The sequence below is a fragment of the Ranitomeya variabilis genome, chromosome 1 (assembly GCF_051348905.1).
Source record: "Ranitomeya variabilis isolate aRanVar5 chromosome 1, aRanVar5.hap1, whole genome shotgun sequence".
Taxonomy (NCBI): Eukaryota; Metazoa; Chordata; class Amphibia; order Anura; family Dendrobatidae; genus Ranitomeya; species Ranitomeya variabilis.
In genome coordinates, this window is record NC_135232.1 from 1,037,097,933 (window position 1) to 1,037,116,765 (window position 18,833).

Here is an 18,833-nt window from a genome sequence, read left to right on the forward strand (position 1 = left end):
GAGAGCTTCCCTGCACTGAATGTGTCAGCGCTGGCCGTAAAGCAGAGCACAGCGGTGACGTCACCGCTGTGCTCTGCTTTACGGCCGGCGCTGACACAGTCAACCCAGTGGACGCCGGGGGACGTGACAGACATCAGAATGTGAGTATGAAGTGTTTTTTTTTTTTTAACTTTTACAATGGTAACCAGGGTAAATATCGGGTTACTAAGCGAGGCCCTGCGCTTAGTAACCCAATATTTACCCTGGTTACAAGTGAACACATCGCTGGACCGGCGTCACACACGACTCGATGACAGCGGGTGATCAGCGACCAAAAAAAGGTCCTGATCATTCCCATCGACCAACGATCTCCCAGCAGGGGCCTGATCGTTGGTCGCTGTCACACATAACGAGATCGTTAGCGGGATCGTTGATTACGTCACCAAAAGTGTGACGTTGCAACAATATCGTTAACGATATCGTTATGTGTGACTCCGCTATTAGTCTTCAGTATGAAGACTAAGAACACAATAGTGTTTGAAACACGTTCAGTGAGGGCTGTTATGTGATCCTCTTTTCAGCCACTTGTTATTGGGATTTTTATCATGTTATTCAAAATAAAATTTGGATTTTAACTAAACATATTTCTTTCTCCTGGAGCTGGATTTTTTCAAGTTTTTTCCAACATTAGAAGCTCACCAAAAGCTCATCGTGGGAACGTAGCCTTAGGGTGATGTCCTTAGTAGACTATTGGTAGACCCTGCTTAAATTGGTGTGATGTAGCGCTAAGAATCCTATTCCTGTGGCCAACTTTTCAAAACCAGACAAATGTCTAGGCAATAATCATTCATATATCATCCAGGAAATTATGGGTGAGGTCTATGGAATCCAGTAAAGCTGGCTATCCCTTGTAAAGTAGGGCTAAGGGCTCTGGTAAATCCTGTTTTCGAGCCTGGATTTTTCTGGAATGATAGGCAGGTTTGGTAGAGGGGCCTGTTCTTCCCTTCCGGGCTGATTTTTTTCTGTGGCCTTAGTACAGATGTTGGGCTGCTTCCTTACTGGGTTAGTAATGAGTGCAGGAAAACCATCTGAAGAGGAACAAGGCGTCAGTTCTAGCGATTCTGCTACTGAGAATTGCTGGTCTCCACAGTTATTGGTGAGAGGACATATTCCCTACTTGTTTCTTTTTCAGGTGGTTGGTAGAAAACGACCTGAATGGTGAGGGAAGCTGCATGTATTTCTATGCAGCCGCACGCTCTGGTCCCGAGTGCCGGCGGCAGTGCCGGGTATTGATGCGCGAGTTTCTTGCATGGCACTTGCAAGTGTGACCCCGGCCTTAGGGCTCAGGTAAGCAGGAATAATTTGAGTGTTGTGCCTGGATGTTAAAGGTTTTACGTATATTTTGTAGACCAACAATAAAGAATAAGAGAAGTCGCGTCTGACCCGAACTTGTGTGTCGCTCTGACTGTAGCTAATCCCATTGTGCCTATTTCTATGCAGATAACCTTCCACTTTAGCAAATATTTGACCATGATGGAAGTAAAATAAAGGAAAAAAAATTACCCACAGGGGATCTCTTCTTCCAAGTGTGATTTACAGATAACTATTATATAAAAACAAGGTCCCATTCCTTTTTTGAAAACAAGAATTTGCTGCATTGATATCAATGGGCAATAAAATCATTATCTGTCACTGTTGATTGAGGCAACAGTAGTTTACAGAGGACTATAGAAAAATGGCTCTGAATTTGGGTACAACATATCCTTGTTTACTTCGATATTGATTTTTGAGTTTAGCCTTTTAGTGCTATCTCTCCTGCTGTTATACGCCCCGGGCCAAATCCAGTTTGGCTATTAGGTCAGTAAAATACCTACATGTACTGTATATAGTCCATGCTGCCAGGTTCTCCAGGTTTTTCATACTGCAATAAAATTCAAAACTGAATGCAAATTTAGCAAAAAGTATAATTATATTCGCCTTGCTCCATCAGATTTAGAACCAACGTTCAGGGAACTACGGATAAGTGATCGACCATGTAAGAAAGGCCACAAGATAGATAGCGATAATGTAGCGGGTTAATCCGCACACCCATCAGATAGCTTGCCAACTGGCCAAACCGAGCCAGTAAATTAGAACATTGGCCTTACCTATGACATAAGATAGAATAAGATTCCAGCCTGTAATAAATGCCCAGAGTTCTCCAACCGTGACGTATGTGTACAAGTAAGCGGATCCAGTTTTCGGCACCCGGGCTCCGAATTCAGCATAGCAGAGGCCTGCCATGACAGATGCCAAGGCTGCAATAAGGAAGGAAATGACAATGCTGGGTCCAGAGTTTGACTTTGCCACTTCTCCAGCAAGAACATAGACTCCAGCTCCAAGAGTGCTTCCAACTCCCAGAGCGATGAGGTCCACGGTCGACAGGCAGCGACATAGTTTGGAATCTTCAAGACTGTCTAACGTTACAATCTTTCTTCTGAGTAAACATCGAGCAGCTGATAAAGCTGCTCTACAGGGAACCATGATGGCGTCTTTTTTCTAAGCATGGGAAAAAGAAAAAACAGTTCATGAAAAATATCACAAGGCCGTGTTCACCAATATTACACATGACTGAATAATCATCGCAAGTAAAGCATTTTTCTAGTCATAACAGATTAAGTCACAAGTTGTGCAGCTTCAGGGAGAAAAGTAAATCTGTTTGCTTTTCCACAGTATGTTTTCTACATTTTCAACATCCATGCTTTACTATGCTTGCCATTCTGTTGTTGTTTAATAGCCTATTATTATTATTAATTAGAGGAGCAGAGCGTGCTCTGTACAATCAGTAATAGACTTTTCTGATCAAATAGGCTGTCATTATACGCAACAGCTCATGTCGTGTTTACACATGTTCTGCGGTCGGCTGCTGGGAGAATAACAACCTCATTTTCTCCCTTTAGCTGCTGCTTCAGTAGGCCAGCTACACAGGATGTAAATGCTATTTACCTGCAGATTAATCTCATATCTGAAAGTAAATAGTGGTTCTGGATATGACAATTAAGTGAAAGGAGTGGCATCACTAGCTTGTAGGGCACATAGTCCTCAGAGTATGGGCGCAGCCAGATGGACATATAATACTCGGACTGGCCAGTGGCTCTCCAGACAGTTGCATAGCAATACATGAAGCTGTCACGCTCGGGTCGGGAGTGCTGCCGGCCAGTCCGTACATTAAGGTTTGATCTCGGTCCAATTTATACAGTTGTCTGACTGCAACCTATATCTGATCTATCAAGAGAAACACTTCCCTTTAATCCAAGGTTACAATAAAGATATACCAAATGGCACATGAAATAAAAAACAGCCCAACAACATGTGTAGTATAGAGTACAACCTGCAACTAACAGGTAATGGTGTATAAGGGTTAATGAGTGTAGGATTGGATTTTGGAGAGATACATGGTAAACTTTGGGCTCCAAGGAAAAAAAGGTTTAATTCTTCAGATCTGTTTGTTAAAATCATATACTTATCAGTGTACCTGCTTTTCCACCTTTTCATATCTAATTATTATGTAGGAGCAATGTAATATTAAGCCAATCTTGCACACTTTTCCATGCCTACAATACATTTGCTTGCCCTAAGTGAGGAGCTGATTCGGCAGTCATTATAACTCCATTGGAGATGACCATATTCATAAAAGTCCACTTCTCCTATATGTATTTGTGACACATATAGGAACATTTATTAGTCTTAATCGCAGCCTGGATCAGTGTACAGCATATAAAAATTGTATTTTTATGTTAAAGGGGTGGTCTGAATCACAATTTTCATTCTAATTGCCTATAAATTTAATGCTATAATTTAACCTACTTTTTAATATTCTATTTAATATTATAATTTTGATCAGAAGTAACAAGACAAATACCCAGCTTGCAAAGCACAGCGCCGCCGCAGGTGATCTCACTTGCAGGGTCGCTGGTCCATGCACACTGTGTAAGGCTAGGTTCACATTGCGTTAGGGCAATCCGTTTAGCGCTAGCGCTAGCGGATTGCGCTAACGCAATGTTTATTTAGGGGCCGCGTTCAGGGGTCGCGTTAACGTCCCCGCTCTCGCAGATCCCCGATCTGCGAGAGCGGGGAACGGACCTCGGGCGCGCCGCGGACGCTGCAAGCAGCGTCCGAGGCGCGTCACAGAAGAACGGCACATCACTAGCGCGAGCCGAAAAAGGCACGCGCTAGTGATGCGCTGCAGGCGAAATTTACATTGCTGTCAATGGGTGCGCTAACGGACCCGTTGCACGGCGTTAATTGCGACATTTTCGCCGTGCAACGCTGTCCGTTAGCGATCACCCACTAACGCAATGTGAACCTAGCCTAATCCTTTTACACTGAGAATTGACAGTGCGCTCTGTTGCTGGCTTATTATCTCTGATCAGAGCCGACAAGAGAGCGCACTGTCATTGTGCACATCGTACAGTGACAAGAATCTACTGAGCATCTGTCAAAATAAACAACAGACGCAGGCTCAGTAGAGCTGAAACGCATGCCACTGATGACGGTTCGTTTAGGGAAGGGGCAGAGGCTGCACCAATGACCGCAGCCTATGCCCCTGATGACGCTTTGCTTGAGTATCCCAGCATGATGCGTCAAAAATAAAGTAATTAAAAAAAAAATAAAGCAGTTACATAGTGTAGTTAGGGAAGGATAGGGACTTTTTAATTAAAGTATATTAAAAATAGATTATGGGATTCAATAGAATGAGAATTAATTTGTGTCTCGGACCACCCAAGAATGATCTTACTGTAATGAGAGGAATAGAGAAATTGATATATTTCAGAAATAGAGAAAAACAACATTGCAGAATGTGTCAAACATAAAGGCGATCTAAACACCATAGTACAATATGTAAAGCACTAGTAGTTGTACTGTAAGATGTAAAAGGATATTGAAACAATGAGATGAAAAACCTGAGTGTTTGTGTCCAATATTTTCCTATATAAATAATTCTTTACAGATCAATCCCAATTTGCTTCCTCGGCCGGCATCAGACTGTGCACAGCTGGCAAACATGAGCCATATACTGCCAGTGTTAGGAAAGCTCTTTCACATAGCGTGTTTGCTTGTTCACTTATGGGGGTGGAGGGAGAAAGTGACCGGTGATTGGATGGTCCCTGACATGGTGCAAATAGCTGTGACTACGCGATCCATAAATCCTGTATGTAATGGGAATGAAGACACACACAGGAGGAAATATGGCACAGAGATATATCTGGATCGTGTGTGCACTATACTATCCTCAAATGTAAGAACATTTCACTGGGAAATCACACTAAGGGCTCATTTCCACTTGCGAGAAACACGTCCGTATCTCGCATGTGGAAACCAAGCTGTGGCGTTGGCACTCCAGAGCGGAGCGTGCGGCCGCATAGGAACACATGGAGCTGCACGCTCCGCTCCAAAGTGCCGGCGCCAGAGCTTGGTTTCCACATGCGAGACACGGACGTGTTTCTCGCAAGTTGAAATGAGCCCTCACATTCTACATCAACACTGTAATATCCATAAGAAGGAAACACACAGGATGACAGTTTTTTCATACGTTAATTACTTTAAGGGTATGTGTCCACGTTCAGGATTGCATCAGGATTTGGTCAGGATTTTCCATCAGTATTAGTAAGCCAAAACCAGGAGTGGAACAAATAGAGAAAAAGTATAATAGAAACATATGCACCACTTCTGCATTTATCACCCACTCCTGGTTTTGGCTTACAAATACTGATGAAAAATCCTGACCAAATCCTGATGCAATCCTGAACGTGGACACCTACCCTTAGGGAGTCTTTTAACCCTTTCATGATCGGACAAATATTCGTTTTTGCACACCTTTTTTTCCCCTCCCTTTTGGGACTTCATTTTACCATATAATGTTATGAAAAATGAGAAAAAAAAATCCAAGTGAAGTGGACTGGTGAAGAAAAACTCAATACGGCTATTTATTTTTGGGGTTTTGTTTTTACGGTGTTTATTGTATGGTAAAAATGACTTGACAATATTATTTTGCAGGACAGGATGGTTATGGCAATACCAATGCCAAAGTTGTATATTTTATTTGTTAATACAAAATTCCAAAATGTGTAAAAAAAAAATATAATGTCACTTTTACTATATACTGAACTATTCCAGCATTGCAGTATGTAGGAAAATTAACAATCTCCTATGAAGCCCAGCCACAGACTCGGCTTCATTGTGCTACAATTATGGTGGCAATGAGGGCCTTCAGTAAGTCCTTGCCTGTCATGGCAGTATGTCAGCATCTCACCATCTGCAGGGGTCTGATGGGCATTGGCATGGACCCCCTTGGATCGCACCACATAGATTAGCGCCTGCTACAGTCACTGCTGTTAGAGGTAGTGGTGCTTGAATAAGATAGCTGGCAGCTGCCATGTATAGTGCGGGCTCAGCTCCTGAGCTTGCTCCATGCACCCAAGATAAGGCATAACGGTGCATACCTATTTCAGAAAGGGGTTAATTATTACACTTAAGACCCACAGTTCCCTAACTGGCACATCAAATATTTTAAGACTACTACATCAACAGGTGTGTGGTAGTAGAGTTGCACAGGTAGCAGTGGCATCTAAGCCCTGACACCCGAGAGGGTATAAAGATCCCTCGCTACTTGAGAAGACACCAGTATGTCATATGGCACATGGTACGTAGGTAGTGGCCCTGTGCAGTACTATCAGTGGCTTAATTAAAGTTCAAAGGGCCTCAGTGAAAACTTTGGAACCCCCGCCTCTGAATACTGGTCAGGTGTATGGGCTCTTGTAGCTGTCTAAATCTTTTAAGGATATATGAGTTTCCCCCACTCCTCCATTACGTAATAATGTCTCCTATCTTGGACTCCTTTCTGGTATATATGTCCCTTATCCTGGGCCCATCCTAGTATATATATGTCTCCCATCCTGGTACAGCTCTGGCAAAAATTAAGAGACCACCACATCAAAACCCTGTCATCGGCAGCCCAATCTCCAGACCTGAACCCCATTGAAAACCTCTGGAATGTCTGCGAAAGCGCGTTCCCCTTTCTCATACAGAGAGGGAGTAGGAGACTTTTTCTTGATTGGTAAAAAGTTTTGGGGGGTTTTTGGGGGAGGAAGGTATTGAGGGAAGGGAAGGGTAAGGTTAGGGTTTTGTTTTGTATAATGAAGATTTGGGAGGGTGTTTTGGGTGGGTGGGCCCTGGGTGGGCCCAGGTTGGGGGGAAAAGGGAAACCAACGGATGGAAGCTGAGCAGTTTTACCATCATACAAAATGATGGGGGATAAAGTAAAAATTTTGAGCTGGAACATTAGGGGTCTATCGAACGATACCAAACGTAATGCTATCTTGCAATATAGTTTGAAGCAGAGACCCTCGCTGATATGCCTTCAACAGACTCATTTAGTAAAAGAAAAGACGGGTTTCTTGCAGAAAAGATGGGTGAGAAAGGCATATCATGCGACATTCTCGGCCTACGCTAGAGGAGTGTCAATACTTGTGCATACTAGTGTCCCTTTCGAGGAGGTAGAGGTGGTAATAGATAGTGATGGACAATATGTATTCCTTGTGTGTAAGATATATGCTAAGCTGTTGTGTGTAGTGTCGGTGTATATTCCTCTACCGTACTCGGGGAAAAAACTACAGGAAATCCTAAATTTATCTGGCAGGTGGGGAGGAGTTCCGTTACTCATAATGGGAGACATGAACAATATTATTGATGATCACTGGGATAGGGGGCAGCATGCTATGTTGAGGAAGGAGGGGAATTTAACAGCATTTGGTAGCTATTTAAAAGAGGTGGCATGGAGGGACTTGTGGAGAGTTCGTAACAACGACATACACTGTTTCTCCTGTTATTCGGCGACATATGGCTCTCTATCCCATATTGATTTGGCCCTGGGTAATGAAGGAATGGATAGGATGGTACAGGAGATAGTCTACAAGCCTAGAGTACTGTCGGATCATAGTCCATTGGTAGTAACACTGCAAATTGAAGGCCCTGGGGAGGCGGTTAAATTGGGGTGGAAAATTAACCCTTTCTGGTTAAAAATTCTTGATATGGGAAAGATCGGGGAAGAGATAGGGGAATTTTTTAAATTTAATGATGGTAGTGCAGCGAAGCATGTGGTATGGGATACCATGAAAGCTTATTTGAGGGGAATACTATCTAAAGAGATTACTAGGCATAAAACAAAAACAAGGGAGTCTGACAAAATCATATTGGAAGAATTGAAGGCAGCGGAGGCTGCATTGAGCAATGTACGTACTCAGGACACCATGAACCGTATGAAGATGGCTCAGGAGGAGGCTAATAAACTACATTTACGCAAAGCGGAGAGGGCAAGAGCTTTCCAAAGAGAGGCCTTTTATGCGGAAGGGGAGAAAGTGGGTCACCTACTGTCGGTGATAACATCTGCTCAGAGGGACTCGACACATGTACACGCTCTGGAATTAGAAAATGGTAATATTGTAACGCAGGTAGCCCAAATCTTGGAAGGGTTTAAGGGATTTTATAGCAAATTATATACATCGCACACGGGGCAAAGGGAAGATGAAATTAATTGATTTTTAGAGGAGGCTAATTTGCCTAGGCTGGAAGCTGAGGATAGAGATTCGTTAGATAGGCCGCTTACGGTGGAGGAGTTGGAGGGGGCCTTGAGGTCGATGGCAGGGGGGAAGGCTCCGGGGGCTGACGGCGTCCCTGTTGAGATCTATGATGTCCTTTCTGAAGAGTTGTTGACCAGATTGTTGGGGGTGTTTGAGGAGTCACTGGAGAGGGGAATATTGCCCGCTTCCATGAGGGAGGCCACTATTGTGGTCATCCCTAAACCTGATAAAAACCCGCGGTTGCCGGAGTCATACAGACTGATATCACTCCTGACAACAGATGTTAAGATTCTGGCTAAGGCCTTGGCGAACAGACTGACCCAGGTGATAGAAAAGGTGGTTCATTCGGACCAATTCGGCTTTATGCCTAATAAATCCACTGCCATCAACTTGAGAAGGCTATTCCTTAATATGCAGATACCGGCGGAGAATGCTGGTAGGAGGGTGGTAGTTTCCCTCGACGCACATAAAGCCTTCGATAGCATAGAATGGCAATACCTGTGGTGGGTTCTGGGTCGCTTTGGGTTTGGGCCAGTTTTTGTGTCATGGGTGAGACTCCTATACTCCTCTCCAGTGGCTAAACTTAGGGTGAACAACGCACTGTCGGAGAGCTTTCAGCTCTTTCGAGGTACGCGGCAGGGGTGCCCGTTGTCCCCGTTGCTGTTTGCTCTGGCAGTGGAACCACTGGCAGCGGCTATCAGAAAGTCTCAATTGGTAAAGGGGTTTGTGTATGGGAAAATGGAGGAGAAAATTGCTTTATATGCAGATGATATTTTGCTTTTTCTTGAGGATCCTGGGGAGACTTTAAGAAATGTGATTGCATTAATTGAAGGATTTGGGCAAATTTCTGGATTGATTATCAACTGGGATAAATCAAGTGTTATGCAGGTGGATAGAGAAGTGGAATGTACGGGGGAGGTGGAGCAGAATACGAAATTAAGGGTGGTGACGCAATTTAAATACCTGGGGATTCAGGTCTCTCTTCCCTTAACTAGATTTAAGGAACTTAATCTTGAGCCTTTAATACACAAACTACGCGCCAAAATCTCAGCTTGGAATAAGCTACATTTGTCGGTGGTGGGTAGAGTAAATCTACTTAAGATGGTGGTGATGCCACAGATTTTGTATATTTTGCATAACTCTCCGGTGTGGATCCCTCTGACCAGATTTCGTAAATTAAGATCATTATTTGGGGAATTGGTGTGGGGTGGGAAGAACCCTAGAATTAGGCAGGAGATACTGCAGAGGCCTAAAGATGAAGGGGGACTTGCCCTACCTAATCCCTGGTTATACTTTTTATCTGCGCAAAGCCAACATCTTAGGGGTTGGGGGGAAGGACTTGAGAAAGGTCAGGGACACAGTAGCCTGGTACATATTATTGGCAGGTGGCCCTTGGGTCAGGGTTTAGAAGCAGGCATATTTAAGAAGCTGGGAACTTGTTTTCATACCATAAATTTAATTCATGCGGTATGGCAGACGATTAAAGGTATAAGAGGGGTTGTGAAATTCACTGAATTTTCGCCTATTTGGGATAACCTCTCTTTTCAAGAATGTAATCATATGGAAGGAATGGGAGAGTGGAGGGAAAAAGGCATTGGATTGATAGGTCAGTTGATTCACAGTGGGAATCTTAAATCTTTTGATGCGCTGCAGCAGGAATTTCATTTCCCGGGCTTAAAGTTGTATCAATATAGACGGGTTCAGCACGCATTTCAGGCACAAAAAAAGAGAGGGTCTATAGTGATTCAGAAGGATCTAATGTTGGATTTTATATTAAATAACAATGGAACGAAAGGGGCAATATCCGAAGTATATGGCGATTTATTACATACCTTTCTAATGGATTACCCTATTAAGGCCAGAGGGAAATGGGAGGAGGAACTGGGGCAAATAGATGATGATAGGTGGGAGTCTATACTGGAATACATACCCAGGCTGTCGATGAGTGAACCTGGGAGACTGTCGCAACTATATGTGATAAATAGGGCCTACAGGACACCTGAAATGTTGTTTAAAGCTGGGCTCAGGGACGACTCTGGGTGCCCCAGGTGTTCCCAGTCTCAGGCTGGTATACTGCACATGATGTGGCTGTGTCCTAGATTGTTCGCATACTGGGTTGTCGTGCTGAACCAGATAGGGGTGATGTATGGGTGTTCGATTCCTAGGGATCCGGTGGTATGTGTACTTGGGTATGTGGAGGAAATCCTGACTGACAAAACTGCCAAAATGGCAATTGCTAGACTATTGTTCATTGCGAGAAAGGTGATCGCAAGGTATTGGATTAGGGAGGAACCTCCTACTAGAAGAGAGTTTATCGCACAAGCGAACCATATTGTCCAGCTCGAAAAAAGCATTTATAGTAAGAGGAATAAGATGGGATTTTTTCAAAAGCTGTGGCAGCCATGGCTGGATGGGAATAACTGAAGGGTGGTGGTAAAGTGATGCTAACAATAAATATTTATGTATTGTTCAATTTTTTTTCTTTCCAAAAGTAATGTATGGTTGGAGTTGGTAGTTAAGGGGGGAGGGGGGTGGGTGGGTTTGTTTCTTTTAAAATTAAAAACACTGATGTACCTTGTTATTTGAATGGATATTGTTGTATATCTTTTGCACAATAAAAAATATTTGGTTCAAAAAAAAAGAAAACCTCTGGAATGTAATCAAGAGGATGATGGACAGTCACAAGCCATCAAACATAGAAGAACTGCTTACATTTTTGTGTCAGAAGCAGTCTGAAAGACTGGTGGAAAGAATGCCAAGACGCATGAAAGCTGGGATTAAAAATCATGGTTATTCCACAAAATATTGATTTCTGAACTCTTCCCGAGTTAAAACATTAGTATCGTTGTTTCTAAATTATTATGAACTTGTTTTCTTTGCATTATTTGAGGTCGGAAAGCACTGTTTTATTTTGTTTTTTAATTTGGACCATTTCTCCTTTTCAGAAAAAAATCAAAATTTATTGCTAGGAAATTCGGAGACATGTTGTCAGAAGCTTATAGAATAAGAATAATTTACATTTTACTGAAAAATATGCCTATAAAGAGAAAAATCAGACAAACTGAACATTTTGCAGTGGTCTCTTAATTTTTGCCAGAGCTGTATATAAGTTCCTCATTCTGGCCCCATCCTAATATATATATATATATATATATATATATATATATATATATATATATATATATATATATATATATATATATATATATATATATGTCCTCAATACTGGTATATGTATTTCCCATCCTGGCCCCATTCTGATATATATTGACTCCATCCTGGTATATGTGTTCCCCATCCCGGGTCCCATTCTGTTATATATGTCCCCCATCCTGAACACATGCTGATATATATGTTCCAATCTTGGTATATATGTCCCTTATCCTGGGCCCCATCCTGGTATATATCCCCCATCCTGGTACATATATTCCCCGTCCTGGGCCAATCCTGATATATATATATATACATATATATATATATATATATATATATATATATATATATATATATCACAACCTGGTATATATGTCCTTTATCCTGCCTGGGACCCATCCCCATCCATATGTTCACCATCCTGGTATATGTCCACCATTCTGCCGCTGTTCTTTAATGCATAGAAAATAAAAATGATTATACTTACCGTCATTCCACTCTCCACCTCCACTATTCTGAAGCGGGCAACTGACTCCCGAGTTCAAGGGATGGAAGCGCATGATGTCACTGCTATGCGCCCCAGGTTACATGCACACCGATGTCAGCTGCTGGCGTCTGATTGGCCGGCAGCGTGTATCACAGCGCATGGGACTCTTCACTTCAGTTGAACGTGTGTCAGAAGACACATATCCAGTTGAAATTTGCACTGGCATCACCCGCACCGGCCCAGTGGCAAACTCTGTGACTGCGATTGTTACGCCCCTGATCACAGCCATCTGGTGACATATATAAATATTTCTGGTCTCGTTGGATCAGATTGGTTTTCCAATAAGAACATGAGGTCTGTGCCTAAAGGTGGCCGTGTGATACGATATTTAGTGCTCAGGGTCGGGCTTGATGAAGCAGTTGTTCGTGTAGGATATCTCATCATCATCATCATGATGTTTGGAGTAGTTTTATCTTAAAGTAAATCTATAATATGCATAATATAACATCATATCTTCAGGTATGGTCAGGTTTGTGGTACAGTGTGGCAGAAAGCTGGACATCTCCTTTCACACCTATTTCGACAGGTTGATAATCGTGAATGAGTGTTTTTAAGGCTAGGGTCACATGACGGTATAAAGAAATTGGTCCGATTTACATCCAGAAAAGTTGGTCGATTTTTTTCTCACTTGCCATGTGTGGTCCGTGAGTCTCCGAACGGGTGAATCTCGTCCGATTTCTGGAGGAAAATCATGCATGCTGTGATTTTTTTTAACATGCAATTCAGTCAGTGAAAAAAAATCGCTCATCTGCACTGCCTCATTGAATAACATTGGTCCGAGTGTGGTTGTTTTTTTTTCGGGTAGCACTCGGATAGCACTCATTGGCTGATTATCGGCTTGTATAATTAGGTCTGTGATCACCCAATGAACAAGCAATACACTCCTTCCTAAGGTGGTTGGATTGGACCTGGTGAGTGCTTGTATGTAGCTGACGGTCCGGTGCTCATTTTACCTCCGCGCTTGGCAGCTGTAAATGCACCTTTACCCTTGGGCACGCTTTAATGCTCTCTATTAGATAACAGCCCTTTAAGTAAAGGGTTATAGGAACGGTTTTCCTTCACACTGGCCTGCCAGACTGCTAAAGTTGTGGGAAACAGGGTGTAGTCACATATCTGCTGTTTAGTACAGGGGGAGTAAGAGGACACACTTTATTCCCCCCTATTTTAACTCTTCCAAGACATTTTTCAGATGTCTGCAGTAAAACCTACAATGTTTTATGTCTTAAAGGGGTTGTTCAGTCAGGAAAATCTTGCAGCACCCTTCTGGTGTTGTTTCCTACCCCACCATCTGGAGTCTGGCATGGTTCCTTTGACCACAACCCTTTCCCATTGCTTCTGGAGAAAAGGGCAGCACAACCTTTTGGCAACTTTACCCCCACTTGTTTGCTAATGTTGCTGTCATTGAGCTTTGTACACACACAGACTATAGCTATGGTGGGAACCGCCAGCGCTGGGTCCTTAGTGTGCACAGTCGGCATGATGGCACGTACATCCATAAGGTGCACTATACAATAGGGACCCCCACAACCTTTATTCTTCATGTCGGCTGTGCATATACTTTATCAATCGCTATTACAGCCAATTTACAGCTATTCTTTACACCAAGCATCAGTCATCTGTCCTCATAAATAGTTCACTGCATTAAATATCAAGTATTGGGTGTATATCACAAGGAGTATCCAAGTCAATAGCTTTACAAAATACTTATACTAGAAACCAAAGATTTCATTTTTTTATATTTCCTAATTTTATATGTTTTTATCAATATTAATATTTATTTTATATAATAATATTTACATTCTTTAATATCTTTTTTACTTATTCCTTTTATTTTCATTATGCTATTCATAAACTTTGGTAAAATTGATTTTTTTTTGTTATTATCATTATCATAGTTATCAAGTACACAAAAAAACCCACACAGAATTGTGTGTAATTAGTTCTTAGCCTAGGAAAATGATATAGTCTGTAAAGATGTGCATCAGTCACGCACATACAGTCAGTCTGCGCGTTATTATTCCATATACAGCCCAGTTAATAGGCTACTGTACAGACACATCTGTATCCATTCTCATTGCATATGCAGCACCCCAGAGTCCTGGTCGTTGCAGTATTGTCGCTCTTCCACCAGGGGGAGTGATATTATGTCTGATGGTACTAAAGGAGTTCATCTTTCCAGGTATCACAAGTCACACACTACACTTCACACTCCAGTCCACCAGGGGGAGCCTTGCTTCTATCTATTAGGGCACTCCTCACATACAGGTAAAACTGGTGGGTTGGATAGAAAGTTAGAGAGAAGCTGGCTGGGCTTTGCCCAGGCAACACCTGTCAGGCAGACAGGGGGAAAGGAGGAAAATCTGAGCTGCAGACAGAGGGTCCCTGTCAGGGGTGGGATCCTGTCAGAGGCCTAGCACGAGATAGAAAGCTACGGAGCTGCGCTTGCACCCCATGCGGCAGCATCCTAAGAAAGGACATGAAGAGAAGTGTAGTGTAGAGAGTGAGAAACGAAGTCACAGCACAAGGAAAAAACACCGGGAGGAGTTTTGCCCTGAAATAGGCTGCCTCCTTCTGAGGCACGTAGCCGGTGGCCGGAACACCGAGGGAGTAATTGACTCTACGCATTACTTCAGAGACCGGCAGGTCAATTCCAAGTTGGCTGCCTGACCTTAATACCTAAGAAGACACGGTGGCAAACTGTGGGGGTCTCTAGGGTCCCTTCAAACAAGCCCCAGGCTATCCCAGTCATACGGGTTGTCCTATCCATACCATCTGGGGGACAGAGAGAGAGAGAACATCAGAAAGATCCACGAAAGTTGTGAGGACTATCCCGTGGTGCTCAGCAGGGAAGTACTACAACACACAGGCGCTAGTAGGAAGGCTACTGATTTCCACCTGGTTAAGAGAACTCTGGATATGCCTTCGGACCAGCCGGACTCTGCCTGCCCTGTGAACGGTACTCTGGACTGTGGACGCTGAAGTCTTCAGTAAAAGGTAAAGAGACTGCAACCCTGTGTCCTCGTTATTCATTGCGCCTCACACCGTCCACCATCACCACCTACACATCTGGGAAGCCCTGGGGACATACTTCACCTGTGGGAAGGTATACCATCTAGCTGCCATTCCATCACCCCAGCAGACCCCTAAGCAGCATCGGTCACCCTGACCGAATACCACAGGTGGCGTCACGAACACCAGATAAACTTTACCCCTTTAATTGGACACCCCTCAGAAGGACCACGGACCGGGTCGGGCCACCGTGACATCCCCAGAACCGAGAGAGGTAGACGCGGTACCGAGTACCCCATTGCCCTTAACGTGGGGGCGCTCCACATACACTACGTAGAGCCTGAGGCATTTCTATTCTTGGGGATGTTAAACAAATGTTAAAGTCATTGATTGGGAAGAAACCACTTACAATCATAGACAGTATTTGCATTATGTAATATGTTGGTCCAGAGCCACCTCCGAGCCTGACAGCTTAATTGTTAGCCTAACTTTCCCATATATGTAAACTGGCCATATTTATAGCTGGCAGACCTTACTTTGACCACGGGCTGGAAGCCAACTTGAGCACCTCAAGTCACAACCAGGCATGGCGTATATTCTTTCTCTGAGGCCGGTTTCACACATCTGGAGCACCCCCACTGCCGCAGGGCCGAGGGGTACCCGGTACCGGGCCTCAGAGTCTCTGTTCTGGGGGTTGTCACGGTGGCTAGGCCCGGTCCGTGGCCCTGCCTGTCAGGGGGACGTCCGGTGAAAGAGTGGTGAATGATGGTGTAGTTGTAAGTGCCGGTCGCAGTAAATAACGAGGACACCAGGTTGCAGTCTCTTTACCTCTTTACTGAAGGTCTCTGGGTCCTCAGTCCGGAATACGGTTCACCAGGCTGCGCAAGTCCGGCCGGTCCGATGGCACCTCCAGAGTTCTCCTTGCAGGTGGAAATCTGTGCCTTCCTGCTAGCGCTATGTGTTGCGGTCCTTCCCTGCTGTGCTTACGGAAAGTCCCCACAACTGTTGTGTCTGTTTCTTAAGTTCCCTCACAACTCGATTAGATGATGTTCTGCTAATCTTCCGTCCCTCCCTGATGCTACGGTTAGGACGGCACCCGTTTGACGGGTAGGCTCGGAGCTCTTCCGGGACCCTAGAGTCGCCCCTCTCCACAAGTTGCCCCCCAAGACTGTATAGGTGATTTAGGTGAGACAGCCCGCCTTTGACTGACTGTCCTGCCATAGGTTTGAAGTATTGCCTGAAGCTGTATATAGAAATACTTCCTTGGCGTTCCGGCCACCGGTTGTTTGCGCCTCAGTAGGATGTTGCCTCGGTCTTACAGCACGACTCCTACTGGTATTCTCCTTGTTGCTTTGATCTCGTTTCTCACTCAGCACAATCTATCTCGCTTCTAATCCTTCCTTGGGCACCGCCGCTATGCTGAGCAGGCACGGTCCCGTTACGTTCTCTTCAATTGCCAGGCCACTGTCAGGATCCCACCCCCGACAGGGGCCCTACCGAATCTTCCCCCACAACACCCTCTGCCACAAGGTGTTGCCTGGTTCCAACCCAGTCAGCTTTTTTCTCTAACTTCCTGCCTGACCCCCAGTTTTACCAGTATGTGAGGAGTGGCCTAATGAATAGAACCTAATGAATTAGCTCCCTCTGGAGGCCCGGCTGTGAAATGTATTGGTGTCTGTGATACCTGGTCAGATGAACTCCTTCAGTGCCATCAGACGTACCATAGCTCCCCTTAGCGGCGGAGCCACAGTACTGCAACGACCAGGACTCTGGGGCGCTGCACATCTATTTCGAGTACTGGAAAAACCGGTATCAGAGATATCTGTGGTGTCTGTGTGTCCGTGTGTGTAATACTTGCAGCACACGTGTTCTGTCCCATGCCGTAATCCATGTCCGGGGGCTAAATAGTTTTAAACCTGGACGGTGCAAAGATGCTGAGATCGCAGCCTCAGTAACTAGCGGTGACATCAGCACCGGCATTTTCCCACATTCCTGAGGTCACCGCAGTTCAGCCCGGCCTCGATGATGTCACCACCGGTCACTGAGGCTGCAATCTCAGAATCCCATTCACCAGTGGTTCTCAGCCTGGATGGTCACATCTTGGCACCGTCCAGGTTGAAAACTATTCAGCCCCCAGACATGGATTACGGCGTGGGACAGAACGACGGACAGGTATGGTATATTGTTGTTTTTTTATTTTACTTTTATTACAGGAGATTGAGGGCTTTGGTGGAATTACGCGAGGTCGTAAGCATAGTTTAATTTAGAATAATAAAGAAGTCTGTGTCATTTTTTCACTTAAAAGACTTTATTCTGACTGTGTCTTTATTTACCATATAACTATAGGATTAGTAATGAATAGGTGACTTATAGACGATTCTCCATTGCTAAGCCGTGGGCTTGATGTCGCCTTACAATACAAAGGTGACATCAACCCCACAAATATTACACCCTTTGCCACCACTACAGGGAAAGTGGGAAGAGCTGGGCAAAGTGCCAGAATTAGCGCATCTAATAGATGAGCCTTTACTGGGCAGCTGCGGGCTGCTGTTTTTAGGCTGGGGGGGCTATATCCATGGCCCCTTACCAGCCTGAGAATACCAGCCCCCAGCTGTGAGCTTTAGCAAGGCTAGTTGTCAAAAATGGGGGGGCCCCACACCGGTTTTAGAAATTATTTATTTAAATAATTTAAAAAACAGCGTGGTGACCCCTCTATTCTTGAGAACTAGCCTTGCAAAAGCTGACAGCTGAGGGTTGCAGCCCTCAGCTGTGAGTTTTGCCTGGTTGGTTAAAGAAAATAGGAGAAACCCACGCCAAGTTTATAATTCATTTATTTCGTTATAGCGCAGGCGGCTGATGAATATGCAGCGCCCCAGAGTCCTGGTCGTTGCAGTACTGTGGCTCCGCCACTATGGGGAGCTATGGTGCGTCCGATGGCACTGAAGGAGTTCATCTGATCAGGTATCACAGACACCAATACATTTCACAGCCGGGCCTCTGGGGGGAGCTAAGGGTGCTATTCATTAGGCCACTCCCCACCATAGTGGGTAAACTGGGGTCAGGCAGGAAGTTAGATCAGAAAGCTGACTGGGTTGGAACCAGGCAGCACCTTGTGGCAGGGGGTGTTGTAGGGGAAGATACAGTAGGGTCTCTGTGAGGGGTGGGATCCTGACAGAGGCTTGGCAACGAGAACGAACGTAACGGGACCGTGCCTGCTCCGGGTAGCGGCGGTGCCCAAGAAAGGATTAGAAGAGAGATAGATTGTGCTGAGTGAGAAACGGGATCACGCAAAAGGAGAAATACCAGTAGGAGTCGTGCTGTAAGACCGAAGCAACATCCTACTGAGGCGCACTACCGGTGGCCGGAACGCCGAGGGATTAGAATAACATTCAGCTTCAAGCAATACTCCAAACAGCGGCAGGACAGTCAGTCTCAGGCGGGCTGTCTAACTCAAATCACCTATGAAGTCTTGGGAGGCAATTGTGGGAGAGGGGCGTCTCTAGGGTCCCGGAAGAACTCCAGGCCTA

At 44.6% G+C, this 18,833-nt stretch overlaps 1 protein-coding gene across 7 annotated transcripts in view; it reads right to left on the reverse strand.

The window, feature by feature from the left end:
• The window catches only part of SLC7A2 (solute carrier family 7 member 2), a 177,127-nt gene that overhangs the window by 60,481 nt on the left and 97,813 nt on the right, over positions 1 to 18,833 (reverse strand). For all 7 annotated transcript variants that reach the window (XM_077279676.1, XM_077279680.1, XM_077279683.1 and 4 more), the window contains exon 2: positions 2,127 to 2,517. In XM_077279676.1, the coding sequence (XP_077135791.1) occupies positions 2,127 to 2,502 (376 nt within the window). In that variant the 5' untranslated portion in view covers positions 2,503 to 2,517. The remainder of the gene's footprint in view (positions 1 to 2,126; positions 2,518 to 18,833) is intronic.